Raw genomic sequence first — 21,978 nt, 5'->3', positions numbered from 1 at the left:
ACGTCTGAACATAGTTGTCACCCCAAGTATAGCCTTGTTTTAGCCAAGCTGCCTACATTTAGATGTCTATTTGATGTCTGTGAAACACGCTGGAAAGCGTCACACCTCTACTAGCATGCTTTACTGTTGTGCAAATACTGTCAGTCAGAGTAGTGGTTAGCCATATCAGTTTGAGCCTGAATCTGACAGAAAATAAAGAGGACACAGCTGAAACTCATGCCTGCTCTCTGCAGAATGGAATAGCAGCTCTATCTGCAGAATAAAGAAGATGAGATTTAGACTAAACCATAATTTAAACCAACACAGGCTTATTGTGGATATGTACACCTGTCGGCATTTCTGAAAAGCGTGAATTTTGTAGCCAGGTGTTTGTCTGGATGCATTTAGTTTTTAAAACGAACGCTACAGGGTGGTATGACGCCGCCGCATGATCAAGCAGAGTTGATCATGAAGACGGGTTTGAGTTCGGTGAAGAATGGTTCCAGAAACCAGGTAAAACAAAACCCCCCCAAAAATTAATAAATAAATAAACAACAGGCTCATAACGACATAGTGAAATCATGCGGCTGCAATGGCTTTTCTTTTTCTAGATTGCTTTTAAAAAAAACACTATCAGTTGGGTTTAGGGAAGGGGGTGGGCAGGTCAGTCGGTCAGTTATTCAGTCGATGGCAAGCTGGGCTGGTCGGCTGAAGTATATATTGCGCCCTCTGCTGGATTTACGTAAGAGAAATTTGAGACATTCAAAATGCGTACACAGTGGGCTCTAGTGAATTTGCAAAAACAAAAACTGTTAGCAGACGCACCTCCAGTTACGTATTTTACTGTGCCCAGAAATGTATACCTGAGCACGTATTCGCAATCAGCCTGGGTTCTCTAAAACAATAGGAAAGTGCACTTATTTCGAACTGTGATCAAAACTGACTGGAACTACCATATGCACACCCTCCATCCAATCAGAATCAAGAATTTAATAAATAAAGTGATCAGGTTGATAAATGCGCACAACTTCAAATCATATTTATTCATCTTTCTTACTGTTACAAGATGACGTACATACAGTACTAGCCAGTCATTCTTCTACTTCTACTTAGTTTTAAATAATGCACCACACTTAATATCAGGAGAAGATGGGCATAAATGCTTTGTGACGCACTGCCTTTATTTATAATGCAGTAAAAATGTCTCGTCTTGCAAACACAATGTGTCTGAATTAAAGTCCAAGGCAATATTGTCTTGCGCTAATTTACTCACAGCAGGAGAGGTTTGAAATGACACTGTTATTTTAATCATTAACATCTCGTTGGATGAGTCACCCATCATCATGCCAGTTCTACGTCACTGCACATGTGCGCTGCTTTCCAGCTTTCAGTCCCATTAGATGTTTCTACACCATCCCATCAAAAGATCCGGTTTAGCTTAGTTGGACTCCTGTTCTGTACTGTACCTGTTCTGTAATGGTGAACAGAATAGACAGAAATTCAATTCTATTCTATTCTATTAGAACCTTTTCCATTATTGTGAACAGGCTAGACAGGAATTCTATTCTATTCTCGACTAATCTGTTCTATTTTACTCGTATCTATTATATTTTACTCTAATATAATCTATTACTTAATCTATTACTTAACAAGGTTGACAGAACTTTTATCTATCTATTCTGTTTAATTCTAATATAACGTCTCCTATAATTGTGAACAAGGCAGACATAAATTCTATTATATTCAATTTTATTCTTATTTATTATATTTTGTTCTAATTTAACCTCTTCTGTAATTGTGAACAGGATAGTAGGAAATTTTATTTGATTCTATTTTGTTCTGTTCTACTCTCATCGGTGCTTTCCTATATTATTCTATTATTAATATATAATCTTTTCCGTATTTATAAACAAGGCAGACATAATTATTATATTCTATTTTATTATGTTCTATTTTATTCTTTTCTATTTTTTATCTATTCTAGTTTATTCTAATATAACCTCTTCCATAATTGTGAACAAGGTAGATAGAAATTCTATTCTTATACATAATTATGAACAGGCTAGACAAAAAATCTATGCTATTCTTTTATGCTTGTCTATTATATTTCATTCTAAAACAGCCTCTTTCATAATTGTGAACAGAGTAGACAGAAATTCTATTATAGTATCTATTCTATTTTATTCAAATTAAAACTCTTCTATACAGTAACTGTTAACAGGGTAGACAGAAATTCTATTCTACTCTATTCTATTCTGTTCTGTTCTATTCTTGTTCTGTTCATGTTATTTTACATTGAGCAGGATAGACTGGTTTTCTGTTCTTTTCTATTGTATTATCTTTTGCAATTTTGAACTTAGAAGGATTTTCTACTGTTATTTAATTATGAACTGAAATGACAAGATTTGTAATCTATATTATTCTATTTTAGCTCATCCAGTTATGTAAGTGTACACAAGGAATGCAGAATGCAGATCTATTCTATTAAAAACAGACTTAATAAACATCGTTCTATTCTATTTCAGCCTGCTATGTAATTTTACAACGAGCAGACAGGAATGCTATTCTATTCTAATTCTATTCTATAATATTGGACTCTATTCTACATTTATGATGGGAATTCTATTCTAATTTAACCTAGGAAACTGTAATTGTAACTGTATTTGGTCTTATTTTGGCTTTTACTTAGAAACAAAATAGAAATTAAAACCATATCACTGGAAATAATAGAATTTACACTCACCGGCCACTTTATTAGGTACACATTACTAGTACCTAGACCCCTTTGAGTACAGTGAACTCATTGTCATGTTCAAGAAACCGGTCTGAGATGATTCACGCTTTATCACATGGCATGCTATCCTGCTGCCATCAGAAGATGGAGACACTGTGGTCATAAAGGGCTGGACATGCGTGGTCAGCAACAATACTCAGGTAGGCTGTGGCATTGACTGGATGCTTACTTGGTACTAATGGCCCCAAAGTGTGAAAAGAAAATATCCCCCACACCAATACACCACCACTAAAAGCCTGAACGGTTTATACTAGGCAGAATGGATCCATGCTTTCATGGTGTTGACGCCAGTTTCTGAAATACCAGCCCGTCTTGCACAAACAACCACATTCAAAATTACCTTTCTTCCCCATTCTGATGCTCAGTTTGAACTGCAGCAGATCATCTTGACCATGTCTACATGCCAAAATGCATTGAGTTGCCGCCATGTGATTGGCTGATTAGAAACTTAGGTTAACGAGTAGTAGGTGTACCTAATAAAATGGCCGGTGCGTGTACATTAGTCAACAATTTTCACTAAAAGTTTCAGGTTTTCAACCATAAACTATAGTATTTACTGTTGCAGCACTGCAGATATAAATGACTAGACATTTTGACTGTGCTTATAGAATATATAAGAATGTCACGTTAGGCATGATCAAAACAATAACAAAAACGGGAACAAAAGATGGCGGATTCAAGTGCAGATTTTAATATATTAAAAGTGCAAAAACAGTGAACAAAAATCCAAAATATCAAAGTGCAAAGTAACAAATAAACAACAAAACAAAACACTGAGATAGATAAACATGAACTAGACTAAAGCAAGATACGAGGCAAGATCAGGAACAACAACTAGGAAAACCAGACTTACTGGGTACAAGAAAGACAACAACCAACTAACAAACAGAGGTGGAATGGTTGAATATATAGTCCAGGCAATTAACAGGGAAACAGAGACAGCTGTGATTGCAATCAGTGTATATGACAGACCGGGTGTGTGCGCGAAAGAATGTATGGAAATGTAGTCTTTTTGGGCGCTGTAGTTCCACTCAGTGTCCATTGAACTACAGCCCCCTCAGGTGGTCACTGACAGTCATGACAGAATATATAGAATATATAAGCAGCACACCTCTCGTCAGATGCCTTACTCTCATCCAAGACATCATGTATTTCTGCTGGATCTTCATCTGAGCGGATCCACTCAAGGGTCTCCATAAGGAACAGTGTTGCTCCAGCGTCTGCCAGAAGGATGTTTTTCATCATCATCTCGTCATGCCCATTTTCTGTCAGTCTCCGCCATCTGTTATAAAAGTGGCAGCAGCTTCTGTGTACTGATCGTTTTCATGTTGTCATGCCAGGGTGAGAGCGTGACAGGATGCGCACCATGATCTAATGACTAAGCACTTTCAGCGTCAACAAAACCTGCCTCCAGCAGCTCGCTTTACAAATCAAACCTTATTTTAAATCAGGATTTGCTTAGAAGGAGAAAAATCAAGTTAATATTAATTAAAAGCAAACATTTTATTTTGCTTACAGCATTGGCAGATTATTTTACTTCTTGATTTAAGAGTTTTTAGATATTTGGACCAGAAACAAGACAAAAATCTTTAGGTAAGGACGCATGTATTGGTAAGACAAGGCAAGGCAAGTTTATTTATATATCACATTTCATACACAGTGGCAATTTAAAGTGCTTTACATTAACAGGAATAAAAATATAAATGATTAAAATAATAAAAATGATTAAAACGGATAAAAACAGATGGAAATGTATTAAAACAGGTTATAAAAGAAAAAAAAGAAAGACACAATAGTGCAATCTGTCGGATGTACAGTGCATCTGGAGAGTATTGATAGCGCTTCACTTTTTCCACATTTTTTATGTTACAGCCTTATTCCAAAATGGATTCAATTAATTTATTTTCTCAACATTCTACACATAATGACCATGTGAAAAAAAGAGTTTTTGAAATTGTTGCAAATTTATTAAAAATAAAAAAACTGAAAATCACATGTACATCCGTATTCTCAGCCTTTGCTCAATACATTGTTGATGCACCTTTGGCAGCGATTACAGCCTCAAGTCTTTTTGAATATGATGCCACAAGCTTGGCACACCTGCCTATGGGAATTTTTACCCATTCCTCTTTGCTGGACCTCTCAAGCTCTATCAGGTTGGATGGGAAGTGATGGTGTACAGCCATTTTCAGATCTCTCCAGAGATGTTCAATAGGATTTAGGTCTGGGCTCTGGCTGGGCCACTCAAGGACATTCACCGAGTTGTTGTGAAGCCACTCTATTGACATTTTGGTGGTGTGCTTTGGGTCATTGTCCTGCTGGAAGATGAACAGTCGCCCCAGTCTGAGGTCAAGAGCATTCAATTTAGAATTTTCATTCAGGATGTCTCTGTACATTGCTGCATTCATCTTTCCCTCTATCCTGACTAGTCTTCCAGTTCCTGCTGCTGAAAATCATCCCCACAGCATGATGCTGCCACCACCATGCTTCACTGTAAGGATGGTATTAGCCTGGTGATGAGCGCTGCCTGGTTTTCTCCAAACGTAACGCCTGGAATTCACTTCAAAGAGTTCAATTTTAGTCTCATCAGACCAGAGAGTTTAGTTTTTTATGGTCTGAAAGTCCTTCAGATGCCTTTTGGCAGATTCCAGGCAAGGAGTATCTTCCGTCTGATCACTACAGACAATTCCTTTGTCTTCATGCTTGATTTGTGCTTTGACATGCACTGTCAACCCTGGGCCCTTAGACAGGTGTATGCCTTTTCAAATCATGTCCAATCAACTGAATTGACCACAGGTGAACTCCAATGAAGCTGCTGAAACATTTCAAGAATGATCAGTGGATACAGAATGATATGGCTGTCACTCGCATGCATCCCACCAGTGCCCACATACAGTCATATCACACTGCTACTTGTGTGATATTGCTCATTAGTAGTAGTGGGAATAGCTGTAACTGTTATAGTAAAACATATGCTGGAATAGTTGGCGGTTCATTCCGCTGTGGGAACCCTGATAAATAAGGGACTAAGCTGAAGGATCATGAATATGAATGTTTGCTAGGCAGAATGCATAATAATTTTTTTATATTCACGATTATGCTGTCTAACTGTTGTATAAATGCAATATTACACTCTTAGCGGTGCAATATGGCTGTATATTGTCAGTGGTGGGACACCAACGCATGCCTGTTATTGCTCATGTATATAATATATATATTTCCTGTTTTCATTACTGCAAACTTGTCCAGTAAGAAAGAAAGAAAGAAAGAAATAGAGAAAGAAGAAATCCCTGCATGTGTTTAGTAGTAATGATTAGTAGTAGTTGTGGTTGTTGTAGTAGAGGTAGTCAATGTAGTGGGAATAGTTGTAATTGTTATAGTAAAACATATGCTGGAATAGTTGGCGGTTCATTCCGCTGTGGCGACCCCTGATAAATAAGGGACAAAGCCAAAGGAACATGAAAATGAATCTTAGTGCTGTCTAACTGTTGTATAAATGCAATATTACACTCTTAGCGATGCAATATGACAGTATATTGTGACTCGTGGGTCACTAACGCATGTTTGTTATTGCTCATGTATATAATAAATATATTTCTAATGCGTCTCCTGTTGTCATTACTGCAAACGTGTCCAGTAAGAAAGAAAGAAAGAAAGAAAGAAAGAAAGAAAGAAAGAAAGAAGAAATGCCCGCATGTGTTTAGTAGTAATGATTAGTAGTAGCTGTGTTTGTTGTAGTAGCGGTAGTCGCTGTAGTGAAAATAGCTGTAATTGTTAAAGTAAAACATATGCTGGAATAGTTGGCGGTTCATTCTGCTGTGGGAACCCTGATAAATAAGGGACTAAGCTGAAGGATCATGAATATGAATGTTTGCTAGGCAGAATGCATAATAATTTTTTTGTATTCACGATTATGCTGTCTAACTGTTGTATAAATGCAATATTACACTCTTAGTGGTGCAATATGGCTGTATATTGTGACTCGTGGATCACTAACGCATGTCTGTTATTGCTCATGTATATAATAAATATATTTCTAATGCGTCTCCTGTTTTTATTACTGCAAACTTGTCCAGTAAGAAAGAAAGAAAGAAAGAAAGAGAAGAAATGCCCGCATGTGTTTAGTAGTAATGATTAGTAGTTGTTGTGGTTGTTGTAGTAGTGGTAGCCGCTGTAGTGGGAATAGTTATGGTAAAACATATGCTGGAATAGTTGGCGGTTCATTCCGCTGTGGCGACCCCTGATAAATAAGAGACTAAGCTGAAGGAACATGAAAATGAATGTTTGCGAGGCAGAATGCATACTAATTTTGAGCAAAAAAAGATAGAAAACCTAATATCAAATACATAAACAAATCCTGAAGAGATTTGGTTTTTGGTGCCGCAAAGAAGACGTTAATTATACAGTCATGTTTGCGAGACGCTTCGTTTTTCACCTATCAAGCTTGTTTTTTCATTACATCCTTTCATTCATGAATAAACATGAGGATCAGAGCACCCGTGTGTTTACCCGCAGAGCAAATTCTGCTTTTATTTGACACACATTGAGTATATTAACGATGCAGATATATTTTTTTTCTCTCTCTCTCTCTCCATTCATTGAAGTCTTTTGCTTTTGACTGAGCTCTGTATTTATAGCTGCACAAGAGAGCGATTACAGCACCCGCAGGATAACAAAGTTGCTTCCATCTACGACTCTTTATCACCATGGTTATAGCAAACCCCTGCGGCTCCATGGCACATCTGTGTTTTCTTCATATAAATTAGTAATCAGCCCTTGTGTTCGTTAGAGACGCGGCTTTGATTAGTGCTGGAGAATCAATCTGCCTCTCCACCACTTTTGCTTTCTCATCAAGACAAGCAGGCTGACGTAGATGTACTACAGTATTTATGGTTTATAAAATGCAACATTGAAGTTAAAAGGGACCTATTATAAAAAAATATCACTTTTATAAGGGGTTTAAACATCGGTTTGTGGTATACAGTCTGCAAATATAACCAGCCTGGTCTTAGCTGGTCAGGCTGGAAAATGACCAGCCAAATCCAGCTAAAACCAGCTTGACCAGCCTGGTTTAAGCTGGATATAGCTGGTTTTGGCTGGTCTCCCAGCTTGGCTAGGCTGGTCAAGCTGGTTTTAGCTGGTCATCTCCCAGCCTGACCAGCTAAGACCAGGCTGGAAATGGCTGGAAACCAGCCTGAAAGTGGCCAAAACCCCTCTAAAACCAGCCTGGTCGACCAGCTAAAACCAGCCGATTTTTTAGCAGGGATATATATATTTATATGATCAAAGGACATAAAAGTGCCCGTAGTTGAAGAATTACCCAACTACATAATCCAGATAATCAATCAATTACAACCCAGCTACAACTTAATTATATAACACACGCATATATTTACATGTGTACGTGTACAGACATTGATATTGAATTATTGATCTCAGCAGAGCACTAAAGCGTTTACTTTGCCTTTTTGTGTATGGATTGTTGTAAAGCATGTTTGACCTCAAGTGCATTATCTTAAAAGCTCTTTCCAGCATAATGTTGTCTGCAATGAAATGATCTTAAGATGCACCTTCAGAAAACCACTCTTCTCCAATCACCGCTCTCCTAGAACGCCATTACAGTTCATCGACGCAACAAAGAGAGTTAATAAAATGTTCTTTTGCTCACACTTCAGCTTTATCGCTCTCTGGTTGTGCCTTGTGCTGAATACACACTAATATTTCTGCAATATAAAATAACGGCGTTCATCTAGTGCTGCATTGTGCATCGTAAACCTTAAACATCAGCGCTGCGCTGGGTATTGTTTATTATTTCTATCTACAGCTTCATTGCATTATTTATATAAAGTAAATGCAAATGCTGGTCTGAGCTCTTGTTCTGTCTGGGCTGGACTATGCATAGCTATTAAAACTACCTGACAAAGGTCTTGTTGCCTATCCAAAGGAACAGCAAATAATAACTTGAATTCTAGTTGATCATTTGGTATCAAAAGTGGCTTATATAAAAGGCAAAGGCCTCTAGATTACGCTTATTTTACCACTATAAAATATGAGCATGCCTTGATCTTTAATTCTTTAATTAGGACAGTAAGGTCTGACTCTGCTTAGACTAAAGTCTCATCACTGAACAGAAATAATGTCCAGTATAGAATATAAAGTCCTGCTGCAGTGGAGACAGATTGAATCTTGTGTCTGACTCCATCATGAGCTTGGAGGACTGCATCCATACATCTCTGACTCAAACCACTGATTAATAAAGTCATCTGGAATGCCAAAGAAAGCGTTCTTGCAGGACTTCCAGAGCCGTTGGATTCATCTTCAATGCCTCGTCCTTCATCTTACCCCAAACATGCTCAATAATGTTCATGTCTGGTGACTGGGTTGGCCAACCATGGAGCAGCTTGACCTTCTTTGCTTTCAGGAGCTTTGATGTGGAGGCTGAAGTATGAGGAGCGCTATCCTGCTGGAGAATTGTCCCTCTCCTGTGGTTTGTAATGTAATGGGCAGCACAAATGTCTTGATACCTCAGGATGTTGATGTTGCCCTTCTCTCTGCAGATCTCTCGCACGCCCCCATACTGAATGTAACCTCAAACCATGATTTTTCCTTTAGCGAACTTGACTGATTTCTGTGAGAATCTTGGCTCTATGCTGGTTCCAGTAGGTCTTCTGCAGTATTTGTAATGATTGAGATGCAGCTCAACAGATGATTCATCAGAAAAATCCACCTTCTGCCACTTTTCCAAATGATCAACTAAGTCAATTATTATTTGTTGATCTTACCACTGGGATCGACGACAAAACTTTAGTCAGGCAGTGTAGAGGATGTTGTGTTTTTTTAATAAGATAAAAAGAGTGCATGTTCATGATTTACACTAATTTTCAATAATTCGTATCCTACAGATAGGATGTGTGTTTAGATGTAGTTCAGGGGGTTTTTTTTTGCTTTGTTTTTTGACCACACTTCATTATTATTGTTCATTTATTCTTTTGCTGCAAATTAGTACTGAATTTAGAAATAGTTTTGAAATAAATCTTTGCGCTTAAACTAAATTAAATATGTAGGCTCATGGATGTCTTCAGTGAGTTTCCACTGCTTCCTCACTCCACCAAAGTAAAGGATTAAAGTAAAGAGTAATAGTAAAGAGAAAGTAAAGAGGCTGAATGGAGGAGGCTCATTCTCTATCATCGCACTGCAGATGCTCTGTTTTACCAGTTCAACTCTGCAGACCCAGTACCAGGTCGGTGACGTTATCAACTTTTGCTTTAAAGGGCTAGCATTGCACCAGACCTTCGTAAGTGGTTTCATTTGAAAGTGTAGAGTCTATATTTTATGCAAATATGCATAACTTTGGTTTTTATCCAACTGTACAAAAGTTATGAACACTTTGTTAGGTCCCATGTGGGACCTGTTTGTATGTGTGTGTTTTTTGTGTGATTTTTGCAGAGCCTGCATGCATGATTCCAGATTGGTGGGTGGGTCATCCCACCTGAGACTCATCGTGGGGTGTTTATAAGGAGTCCGGCATTCTGTCTAGGAGAGCTCGATTAGCCGGACGTCTCTGCTTGGCGCTTTTGATTTGTTTTAGTTGTGTTTGGATCATGAGCTCAATACACTTCCATACACATGCTTTTCACTACTGACTTTCACCTATACTGACTTTGATTGCTTTAAATACTTTTGTTAATTATACATTTTGTTAATAAATCATTTCTCTTTTCAATTTACCTGGTCCGTATTGTCTCTCTAATGTTGCAACATTGAGCCGGTTGTAACAACTTAAATACACAGTATTTTGGAGACCCGAGCTGGGTATTGAACATTGGTTCTTTTTTATATTTTTCATATTATTTTTTCATATTATTCACTTTTTCATATTTTTTAGCTCAAATGAAAGCTCTTGCCGATGCTCATACGGTTCTAGCATTCTTTTTACTGAATTATATTCACATATCAAACTGAGTTGCTGAATGAATCGCGGTGTTTCCATGGCGTAGAAGTGAAAACAATACATTTATGATCAATAAGCAGCCCCAGATAGCACAGACAGCTGTCATCTCTTACCTTATGCTGTGCGCTTCAGGGCCATTTCTCCTCTGTTTTTGAGGTGATGTGCATAAGTAATCCTTTTATATGTCTGACGTGGTCCAAACACAGTGAATTATGTTTGATCAAACAAAAGAATAGTGAAATATGAAAACAAGGATTGATCCCTGTGGATTGTATAGCACCTCTCATCAGTTGGAATACAATAACTTTTGCATAGATTATGGTGGAGACATTTTTCTTTTTTCCTGTGATTACAGACATGTGCAGGAACCACCAAAATTAATTACAGCATGCTAGACCGTACAGAACCTAAAAGGTACACTTTCAAATTTGAGTTTATAAAAAAATACACAAAAAACGCCTCTTTTTTTAGGTGTTTATTATAACACAGACAACATATACAGATATTTTAACCACTTTCAATAGTGTTTTATGAAAATTCAAAGGGTTTTCTTTAAAATGATACCAAATTTTTGCATTTACACCTCTGCATGTGGAAATTGGAAAGCTTTTAAATTTGGGTAGGCAAAATCCAAGCGGAAATCCCAAAATAGCAGCAGAGTTTAACTGGTTAACTGTTTTCTCGCTAGGGAAGGGCTCAGTTTTTCCACTTACAAAGTCCGCCATTTAAACAGCAAATGCACTGTGGAGCGACACAGCTGGCTCTTAAAGGGAATGGGAGACGAGACTCTAATTGGTTTGTTCTCACAACACACCCATAACTCGTTAAGAAAATAAGCACAACCCTTTTAGACCATGCGCCGGGGTGCAGAGCGGATTTTTCTGTCCTTAAAACAGCAAAAGTGGATTCAAACATGCCCTTTTACGCCATGCACTTTAGACTTTGCACTTAGATCGTTAAAATAGAGCCCATTGTGTGTATTCTGATGACAACCACAATAAATTGATGTCAAAGTTTCAGAGTTTTTCCCGATCAGGCTTGTGATGTTTGTTCTGTGTTTTGCAGGTGTGGTTGCAGAAGTATGGCTACCTTCACCCTACACCACCCAACATGGCCGCCCAGCGATCAGCCCAAACCATGCATTCTGCTATTGCTGCCATGCAGCACAAGTATGGACTAAACATCACAGGGACTCTAAACAAGTATACTATAGAGTGAGTACATTTAAGCATATACAGTCACAAAAAGTTCATAAATATACAACTATATACAAATATATGAACATATATACATATATATATATATATATATATATATATATATATATATATATATATATATATATATATATATATATATATATAAAAAACAAATGTTAATTTTTTTATTTGAATGGTTGAAAGCTTTATATATACAAACTTTATATATTGTATATATTATTGACTTTCCCAGAATTCCCTGCATGGCACATTACTTTTTAAGCTTTTTGTTGACATTAATATGGATCTTTTTAGTTGTTTCCCCATCAATTATGTACAAAAGTGATTTATGTTGCATCTAATGTGGATAAACAATGTTTATTTTATGACTTATGTGTGTTTTCATACTGGTGTTTAGTAGCTGTGTGAATGACACTGAGCACCTTCTATACACTGATACACTTCTCTGTTTGTGGGAACAGTTGTTTAGGCATTATTTCATCATGTAACCTTCTCATCACCACCTGCATATGGCTGTGTTAACGTGTCTATCTGTGTAACAAAAGATGTGTAGATGCTGGTAATTCAAAATACAGACATATTATCTATAAATTAATGAAATCTGGTAGTTTACTGTAAAAACAAGAAATCGCTTTTACAGTTTGTACTCTATTTTTACCGTAAATTGTGGATTTATTTTTTGTAGACATTTATTTATATGTATTTTTTTGTAGACAATCGAAATTTGTTGTATTTTTTTCAGAAATAACATGCTAAATTAAATTATTTTTCCTTAAAACAAGCTAAACAATCTGCCAATGGTATCAGCAAAATAGTTGTTTTTCCTTTTGAATAATAATATATTTTGCTTAGCCCGTTTGCAGGTTATTTAGCTTGTTTTGCTGGTCTAGAAAATGCTTCTTGATTTGGAAATCCTTAGATGTTTGGATGAGAAACAAGACCAAAAAAAGTCAGAAAAGCTGTGTGTTTAGTCAGGTGGTGTTTTGGCACCTGCTCAGCTGTAATGATGATGAATTTGCTTAAAATATCAAACATTAACTCACACAATAATGACACAATATCTATTTTCCATGGTTATTATATCTGTCCTAATTCACGTGGACACAAATGACAGACTGTCCTGAAATGAGTCATTTATTAAATCAGTGTTAAAGTCAAATGAATCACTCAGACTGAACATTTCAGCCCTGCTTTCGTATGTTTAGCTTGGACTCCACATCCCATTTTCCAGTCATTGTCACTGTGTTATGAGCATCAGTTCTCTTTAAACTTTTTCTGTTTTGGTATAGTAATGATAGGTTAAGACGAGGCCTTGTTTTTGATATTCAGCTATGTAAATAAATCCATTATCTTTATATTTCTAGGGTTGTACAAACTAATCAACGTTGTCTAACTTAATTTATCATCATGAGTCTTTTTTTATTTGCCAACAATATAAACATTTCAGACATAAACATTAGCTGACCACCTTGCAGTGTACCATTCGATCATCACACATGCTCATTTGTGTAAGTTTCGTCAATCTGGCAACCTGCAAGTGCATTTGGATTGAAATACCCCAGCGGTTTTTAACATTTAGTTAAAATATATATATATAAATATTAGGCAGTGAATTTTAATGACACATTTTCATGATGGTAGAGTTATTCTGATGTTGATGATTATAATATGGTGTTTAATGGCTGGGATATGGGCATATTTTTGTCTTAATTGCTTATAAGGACTCTCCATTGACATAAAGTATTTGATGCTGTAAAAAACACTGGTTATATTGTTTTACCTTAACCTAACATTTAAACACAACACTCAGAGGAAACCTGTGGCAAATATTGACTGTGAAAAAAATTAATTTACTTCAATTTTAAACTGTTTTGGTTTATGAGGACCCTGGGCTGGTTGGTTGTTTGGTTATTTAAGTTGGTTGGTTGGTTGATTGATTGGTTATTTGATTGGTAGGTTGGATTGTTGGTTGTTTGGTTGGTTGGTTGGTTGGTTGGTTGGTTGGTTGGTTGGTTATTTGATTGCTTGGTTGGTTGGTTGGTTGCTTTTTTTATTGATTGGTTGGTTATTTGATTGGTTGGTTGCTTAGTTGTTTATCTGATTGGTTGGTTGGTTGTTTGGTTATTCAAATTGGTTGGTTCGTTTGTTGATTAATTGATTGGTTGGTTGTTTGGTTATTTTATTGGCTGGTTGGTTGGTTATTTGATTGGTTGGTTATTGGATTGGTTGGTGGGTTGGTTAATTGATTGGTTGGTTATTTTATTGGCTGGTTGGTTGGTTGGTTGGTTGGTCGGTTGGTTATTTGATTGGTTGGTTGGTTGGTTATTAGATTGGTTGGTTGATTATTGGATTGGTTGGTTGGTTATTTGAGTGGCTGGTTATTTTATTGACTGGTTGGTTGGTTATTTGTTTAGTTTGTTGGTTATTTGATTGGCTGGTTGGTTATTTGGTTGATTGGTTGGTTGGTTATTAGATTGGTTGGCTGGTTGGTTGGTTATTTGATTGGTTGGTTGGCTATTTGAGTAGCTGGTTTTTTTATTGACTGGTTGGTTGTTTATTTGTTTAGTTAGTTGGTTGGTTACTTGATTGGCTGGTTGGTTATTTGATTGGTTGTTTGGTTGGTTGGAGGTTGGTTGGTTATTTGATTGGTTGGTTGTTGGGTCATTTAAGATTGGTTGGTTGGTTGGTTATTTCATTGGTTGGTTGGTTATTGGATTGGTTGGTTTGTTATTTGACTGGTTGGTTATTTTTGGCTGGTTGGTTGGTCGGTTAGTTGGTTATTGGATTAGTTGGTTGGTTGGTTGGTTGTTTTGTTATTTGGTTGGTTGGTTATTTAATAGTTTGGTTTGTTTGGTTATTTGATTATTTGATTGGTTGGTTTGTTGTTTTTTTATTCAATTGGTAGGTTGGTTGGTTGTTTGGTTATTTAAATTGTTAGGTTTGTTGGTTACTTGATTGGTTGGTTGTTTTGTTATTTAAGCTGGCTGGTTGGTTATTTGACTGGTTGATTGGTTGGTTATTTTATTGGCTGGTTGGTTGGTTGGTTATTCGATTTGTTGGTTGGTTATTTGATTGGATATTTGGTTGGTTTGTTTGATATTTGATTGGTTGGTTTGTTAATTGATTGGTTGGTTATTTGATCTGATGCTTGGTTGGTTTGTTATTTGATCAGTTAATTGGTTGGTTATTTAATTGGTTGGTTGATTATTTGATTAGGTGGTTATTGTATTGCATTTTAAAATGTACATATACATAGTTAATTAAGTACACAAAAGTGGCTTTTAAAGTCAGTAGTATTATCTGCAAAAGAATGTTTTGTTTAAAAGAGTGTCCTTTTAAGATTCAAAGCACACTAAAATACATTCCTAATGCATTTAACATGAAGATTTAACTAGAGGAGATTTTTGTTGAACTATAATTATATGTAAACAAATCAATTCAGTCTGATGATAAAACCCCTTCGCTCTTTTACATTAACAGTACCTTAAATCTTCAGCTAACCTCATTTTGTGGTGTGCCAAATTGTCTTTCTCCTGCAGCTGGATGAAAAAGCCCAGATGTGGAGTACCGGACCAGCTGAAAGCCGGATCCGCATCCCGCAGGAAGAAGCGATATGCACTCACCGGACAGAAGTGGCAGCGTGAACACATCTCATACAGGTTAGAGACAAACGTCACGTCTCTTTGAGTGTTAATGATTTAACAATCAGCTCTATAAATATCACACAGGCATTAAAAGACAAAAGTGTGACATAAAAAGGAGCTCTATATTTATAACAGAAATCTAAATAAGCTGACTTAAACATGCACACTAGAAAACAGCCTACAGCCCTCCTGGGATTTATTTTTTCTTTCTTTTTAAAATATTTCCTAAATGATGCTTAACAGAGTAGGGATTCTTCACAGTATTTCCTATAATATTTTGTCTTCTAGAGAAAGTTGTATTTGTTTTATTTCGGCTAGAATAAAAGCAGTTATGAATTTTTAAAAACCATTTTAAGGTCAATATTATTAGCCCTCTCAAGCAATATTTGTTATGATTGTCTACAGAACAAACCACTGCACTAGACGGACGCACATGACTGTTAAATATAAGCACATGCGTTCATAAGTAGTTAACAATGAGTTAATTATAATGTGCCCCTACAAGTAAAGTCATGACATAAAGATACATTTACATTGAAAAAATTATTCATTGCATTTACCAATGATCTTTTTTTATGGTAAGTGGTTGCAAACAATTTATATGGGCTGAATTTAAAAAAACAAATTAAGTTGAACATTACTAAATTACTAAATTCAGCCCATGTAAATTGTTTGCAACCACCTACCTTAAAGAAATATAGTAAATCCAATGAATCTTTTTTTTCAGTGTAGCTACTGTAGAAAGTCCCTCAAATCATTGTGTCTCTGGCATCCTACATTGCAGTATACGCAATAAAGACACAGCCAAGCATTTAATAACCTCCAGCATTCTCTCCGTAACCTTCAAGAAATATATTTGAATCCCTGGAGATTTACCTTTTAAAGGGCTCCGAGGAAATGGAGTGTTCTCTCACCTCAATTTAGACTTTCCTGGTTACAGCGGCCGATAACGGAAATGATTTATTCAAATCCTAGCTATTTCTTTTTTTTAATTGATGGGCCACCTATGCAAATGGAATGTAAATGAAGACAGGCTTGGCAGTGAGTGACTGGCCTCTATAGAGGAAAGTCAGCTGAGATTTTCAGGGCCTCTCGGTCTGTTAGAGGAAGATAAAGACTTCAATGTGGGGAATTCAGCAGATCTGCCCGTCTGAGAGCACTCGGCGGAGTTCACCTCGCTAAAATCAAAATGCTTTTTCCGAGAGATGAACAAATCATACTGTAATGGTGGGGGGGTTTCGCTATGATTTGACAGCCGATCAAGGTTTCAGTGTAAATATCTGATTAAAATAGTAGAAATGATCATCATAAAAGTCTACCTTTACAGTAGGGGTGGGGCAGTATGCTAATTGTTCATTAATTCATTCGTTTTCCTTCGCCGTAGTCTCTATATCAGAGGTCACCACAGCAGAATGAACCACCAACTATTCCAACATATACTTTAAGCAGCGGATGCCCTTCCAACCAAAACCCAGTATTGGGAAACACCCATACATACTCATACACTATATCCAATTTAGTTTATCTAATTTACCAATGAAAGTTGTCATTTACTCTAGTGCGTAACGTAAACTAAACTGTTTATTATGATATAGAAAGAACACTTTTCTGTTGCTTTTCAATGTAAACACACGCTAGATGGACGTGCACAGGGCTTAATTTGTGCCGGAATACATTGGATCCGGGTCCGACACCTCTGAAATCTGATCTGGCACCTCATTTTACCAATCCCCCTCCTCAACCGCCCTCCTACCCCGTCCGCTGTTTACTTTCACTTTCTTCCATGACTCTCCAACTCTTCACCAGAAGAGGCGCCTCTCCATTCTCGGGTAACATGCCGGATCCGTAACCCCGATCTGTTCCGGGACCTCGCAATTCACAAATTAAGCACTGGACATGCATGACTGCTAAGTTTTATCACAGGAGTTCATGAGTAGATAAGTATGAGATAATGATAATGTGACCCTACAAGTAAAGTCATGGCATAAAGATACAGGCCATTTTAGTTACATCTAGCTAAAAGTAAAGTGTTAATTAATACATTGACAAACATTTAACAAGGTGCTTGATTAAAGCGTGCCTGAACTCATCAGTAGTTCATAATAAAGTAACATTTAATTTGCATATGGCGGCGCGGTGGCTCAGATGTTAGCACTGTCATATCACAGCAAAAAGGTTGCTGGTTTTAGCCCCGACTGGGTCAGCTGGTGTTTCTGTGTAGAGTTTGCATGTTCTCCTCGTGTTGGTGTGGGTTTCTTCTGGGTGCTCAGGTTTCCCCCACAGTCCAAAGACATGCGCTATAGGTGAATTGAATAAGCTTATTTGGCCGTCGTCTATGAGTGTGTGTGAATGTGAGTGTGTATGGGTGTTTCCCAGTACTGGGTTGCAACTGGAAGGGCATCCTCTGCGTAAAGCATATGATAAATAAGTTGGCGGTTCATTCCGCTGTGGTGACCCCTGATAAATAAAGGGACTAAGCTGAAGGAAAATGAATGAATGCTGTCAATAAAAATGTAAGTTGGCTCTTTTTTTGTACAATTCTTCATCAATAAACAAGAATAACCCGTAATATGTCTCGTATTCAGTATAAAGTAACACTTTTAAGTACACCCCTTATTACTTTAATTTCCCAAACAGTAATTTTTGGGCAAAGTATCTGTATCGGATTGGTATCGCCGATACTTGCCCTTATTTTACTTGGTATCGGATCGGATATGAAATCAGTGGTATCGCACATCACTGTTTAGGCGATTTCCACAACAATATATATTTATATCCAACAGTTCTGTCTGGATCTCGAATCTGATTGGCTGATAGCCGTGATATATTTAAGTAATATCAGCACCCGTATAGCCTCTTTACCCTTTGTGTATTACTCCGCCCACATACAGCCAGCAACAAGACACTACAGTTTGACAAATATTACTGCTGCTACACAACAAAATATACTTTTGAGGCTTTTTTAGTCGAGAATGTAGTTGTTTAGATTGCAACTATGCAGTTTATTTGCCAGAATAGTGCCTGTTTAAAAATATTTACAATTTCTGAGAGACAGCTCATCGGCGACAGTTGACATTTTCTATCCACAAGATGGCGCCAGAACCGCATTATAAGCCCTTACGCCCTATTCACACGGGGCTTCAGCGTCAACGCTTCCCATTCACTTTGAATGGGTGACGTCAGGCATTGCCGAACTGCATTGTGGATCCGTCGGCGCCGCTTCAGAAGCGTTCCTCGCTGCAGAAGTTGGGACCAGCTCCACTTTTCAAGCGCCGACGGAAGCGTCAGCCAATCAGATCGCTGTATGCAAATACACCAGCTCAGACAGTGGCCTATTGCTGACTGAATTTCATTGGCTGACGCTTCTAAGACGATCGTTTCAGCTCCAACTTCAGACACGCCCTCTGTCAAGCGTTGACGCTGAAGCCCCGTGTGAATAGGGCGTTACGCTTAGAAGATAAAACAGTCTGATTTCTAACTATAGCAGATCAAATCAATATTAAACTGGTAAGCACACCTGCCAACACTTCCTTTTTTCCTTTTTTCATGGGAGTATCCTGTTTTTCAGTGTCTTGAAAAATATCTAGTCAAATATTATGCAGCTGCCCTTTGGTTTCCATGAACGAGACAGAGAGTTTCTGACGGGTGCTTGATTCTTTATTATGCTCAAGACGAGAGCCATTAAACTTTCGTTGCGTAGCACCGTGAAACTACACAAAGAAACAACAAAACAACAAAATAACTCGTATACAGAATAATATGACAAATAAAGATATAATGTACAGAGCGACATATGAAAATGAAACAATGAAGTATATGAAGACAGCTTGAAACAACTAATAAGAAGGCAGAGCTCACGATTAATATATACATACAAATGAACTCATGTGGCTTAAATATTGACTTCACATACCTCGCTCCGCTTTCCCAAAGGGTTCTATTAAATAAATTGTGCAGGATTAAGCCTCCTTTTTTCCATAAATCACACAGCAATGTGTCTTCTCTTCGCTCCCGCTAGCCTGATTAACCTATTAGTCACCTAGGCTTCCGAAACACGTGACATGCTCTGATGCTCTAAAATTATTTAAAGGGATATAGTGATTTAGTGGTCACTTACATATTATTTACTGTCATCATGGCAAAGATGAAATAATCAGATATTATAAATGAGTTATTAAATGAGTTATTAAAACTATTATGTTTAGAAATGTGTTGAAAAAATCTCTCTGTTAAACAGAAAATGAGGAAAAAATGAAACAGGGTATTAGTTAAACAGGGCTAATAATTTAGGAGGGCTAATAATTATGACTTTAACTGTATAGATAGATAGATAGATAGATAGATAGATAGATAGATAGATAGATAGATAGATAGATAGATAGATAGATAGATAGATAGATAAAATGTATATTTATGTATTCTCAGCCACACTAAAAGAAAAATATACTGTGAAAAAAATCATTGCTCTGTTAAACATCACTTGGGAAATATTTGAAAAAGTATTTATTTTGTCTTCAACTGTAACTGTAGTCTTTTTTCCTCAAGACGAAACTCCACAGCTATTTAGTTTTTTTCATCTGTTTATTATTGTATGTTTCAGCATTAAAAACGTCACTCCTAAAGTGGGAAATCAAGAAACCCACGATGCGATCCGGCGGGCGTTTGACGTGTGGCAGGGAGTGACGCCGCTGCGCTTCGAGGCCGTGCCCTTCCGTGACCTGGACAGCGGCAAGCGGGACGTGGACATCACCATCATCTTCGCCTCGGGTTTCCACGGCGACAGCTCTCCTTTTGACGGAGAGGGAGGATTCCTGGCTCATGCCTATTTCCCAGGGCCGGGCATCGGGGGCGACACACACTTCGACTCGGATGAACCCTGGACGCTGGGCAACCCAAACCATGATGGTGAGAGAACGGCAGGTTAGGCCACATTTTCAATCTCCACAATTAATGAATGAATGAAGTTGCAGTTTTGTGGCAGGGCAGAGCCAAGTGGTGCATGACATCTGGGTAGGGAGGCACAAACTGTTTATAAGTCCTTGCTTTAACTAGAATGCAAGGTCCACACTTAGAGGCTTAGTAACTTGTAGTACTATGTAACTAAATTTCTTCTTAATTCGGTTGCACCACGTGTTGAATGACGTAATATCCAATCAGAAGCATTTTAATTGTAAAACTGTTTTCAAATTTTGCATTTATTTAAATCACAGATAATATATATATATATATATATATATATATATATATATATATATATATATATATATATATATATATATATATATATATATATATATATATATATTTAATTTAACTTGTATTTCATTGCAGATGATACAACAAACATTATTTCATGTTTTATTTTCAAAATAAACACATTTCTTGCAACACATTTTTAAAAAAGGGGGAACAGTGAAGCATTTAGCACTGTGTAACGTAATTCCTTTCACAACACTCAAAATCCGTTTAGCGACTGAAGACACTTATTGATGAAGTGTTTCAGTTGTAATTTTGTTCCATTTTTCCTGCAAACAAGTCTTCAAATGGGCAACAGTATGAGATCTTCATTGACGTATGTTGCGCTTCAAAATGTGCCACACATTCTCTATTGGAGAAAGGTCGGGACTGCAGACAGGCCAGTCAAGTACCAATAATTTATTTGACCTACAGATGAAAGTATAATATATTTATTTATACATACATTTTTTTAAAAATATTTCCCAAGTTATGTTTAACTGAGCAAGGAAAGTTTGACAGTATGATAATATTTTTTTTTTTCTGGAGAAAGTCTTATTTGTTTTATTACGGCTAGAATAAAAGCAGTTTTTAATTTTTTATACACCATTTTAAGAACAAAATTTTTAGCCCCCGATTGAACAAACCATTATTATACAATACCCTAATTAACCTATACTCTGTATATAACTAACCTATACCCTGTATAGAAGTGTCTTGTAAAATGAAGTGATTTGTTTAACAGAAATTGGGGGGAAAAATAGACAGGGGTCTAATAATTTGGGAAGGGGGGTGGGGGGGCTAATGATTCTGACTTCAACTGTATATATATATATATATATATATATATATATATATATATATATATATATATATATATATATATATATATATATATATATATATATATATATACGAAAACAGCTAATAGAGTATACACATTAATCAGTCACAAGTTGGCCCTAAACAGTCAAAAACAAAAAGCTGACAGAAACGAAATCAGGTGAGCAGATCATAGACTAACCTACATATTATCTTTTCACAAGATGGCAAACAAAAAACCTTGGCATGACATATATGGATTTGAACCTATTCACTGAGAAGGTGATGAATAACCCTGTGTTATTTAGCGGTTGTCGTCTCAGATTAAGATAC

At 36.8% G+C, this 21,978-nt stretch overlaps 1 protein-coding gene and 1 long non-coding RNA gene across 4 annotated transcripts in view; both read left to right on the top strand.

The window, feature by feature from the left end:
• LOC141377726 (uncharacterized) overlaps positions 1–21,978 on the top strand; it is a 187,866-nt gene that overhangs the window by 53,972 nt on the left and 111,916 nt on the right. The window lies entirely within an intron of this gene.
• The window catches only part of mmp16b (matrix metallopeptidase 16b (membrane-inserted)), a 48,216-nt gene that overhangs the window by 12,798 nt on the left and 13,440 nt on the right, over positions 1–21,978 (top strand). For 2 of the 3 annotated variants that reach the window (XR_012390288.1, XM_009296801.5), the window contains exons 2-4: positions 11,790–11,938; positions 15,484–15,603; positions 20,189–20,508. Coding sequence is in view for 2 of the 3 variants with exons in the window: in XM_009296801.5 (XP_009295076.1) it covers positions 11,790–11,938; positions 15,484–15,603; positions 20,189–20,508 (589 nt within the window). In the remaining variant the exon portion in view is untranslated. The remainder of the gene's footprint in view (positions 1–11,789; positions 11,939–15,483; positions 15,604–20,188; positions 20,509–21,978) is intronic. The other variant, XM_695689.11, reaches the window with a different exon arrangement.

This window comes from Danio rerio, chromosome 2 (genome assembly GCF_049306965.1).
Source record: "Danio rerio strain Tuebingen ecotype United States chromosome 2, GRCz12tu, whole genome shotgun sequence".
Taxonomy (NCBI): Eukaryota; Metazoa; Chordata; class Actinopteri; order Cypriniformes; family Danionidae; genus Danio; species Danio rerio.
Note: the sequence above shows the minus strand (reverse complement) of the source record. Positions and strands in the feature narration are given on the sequence as shown.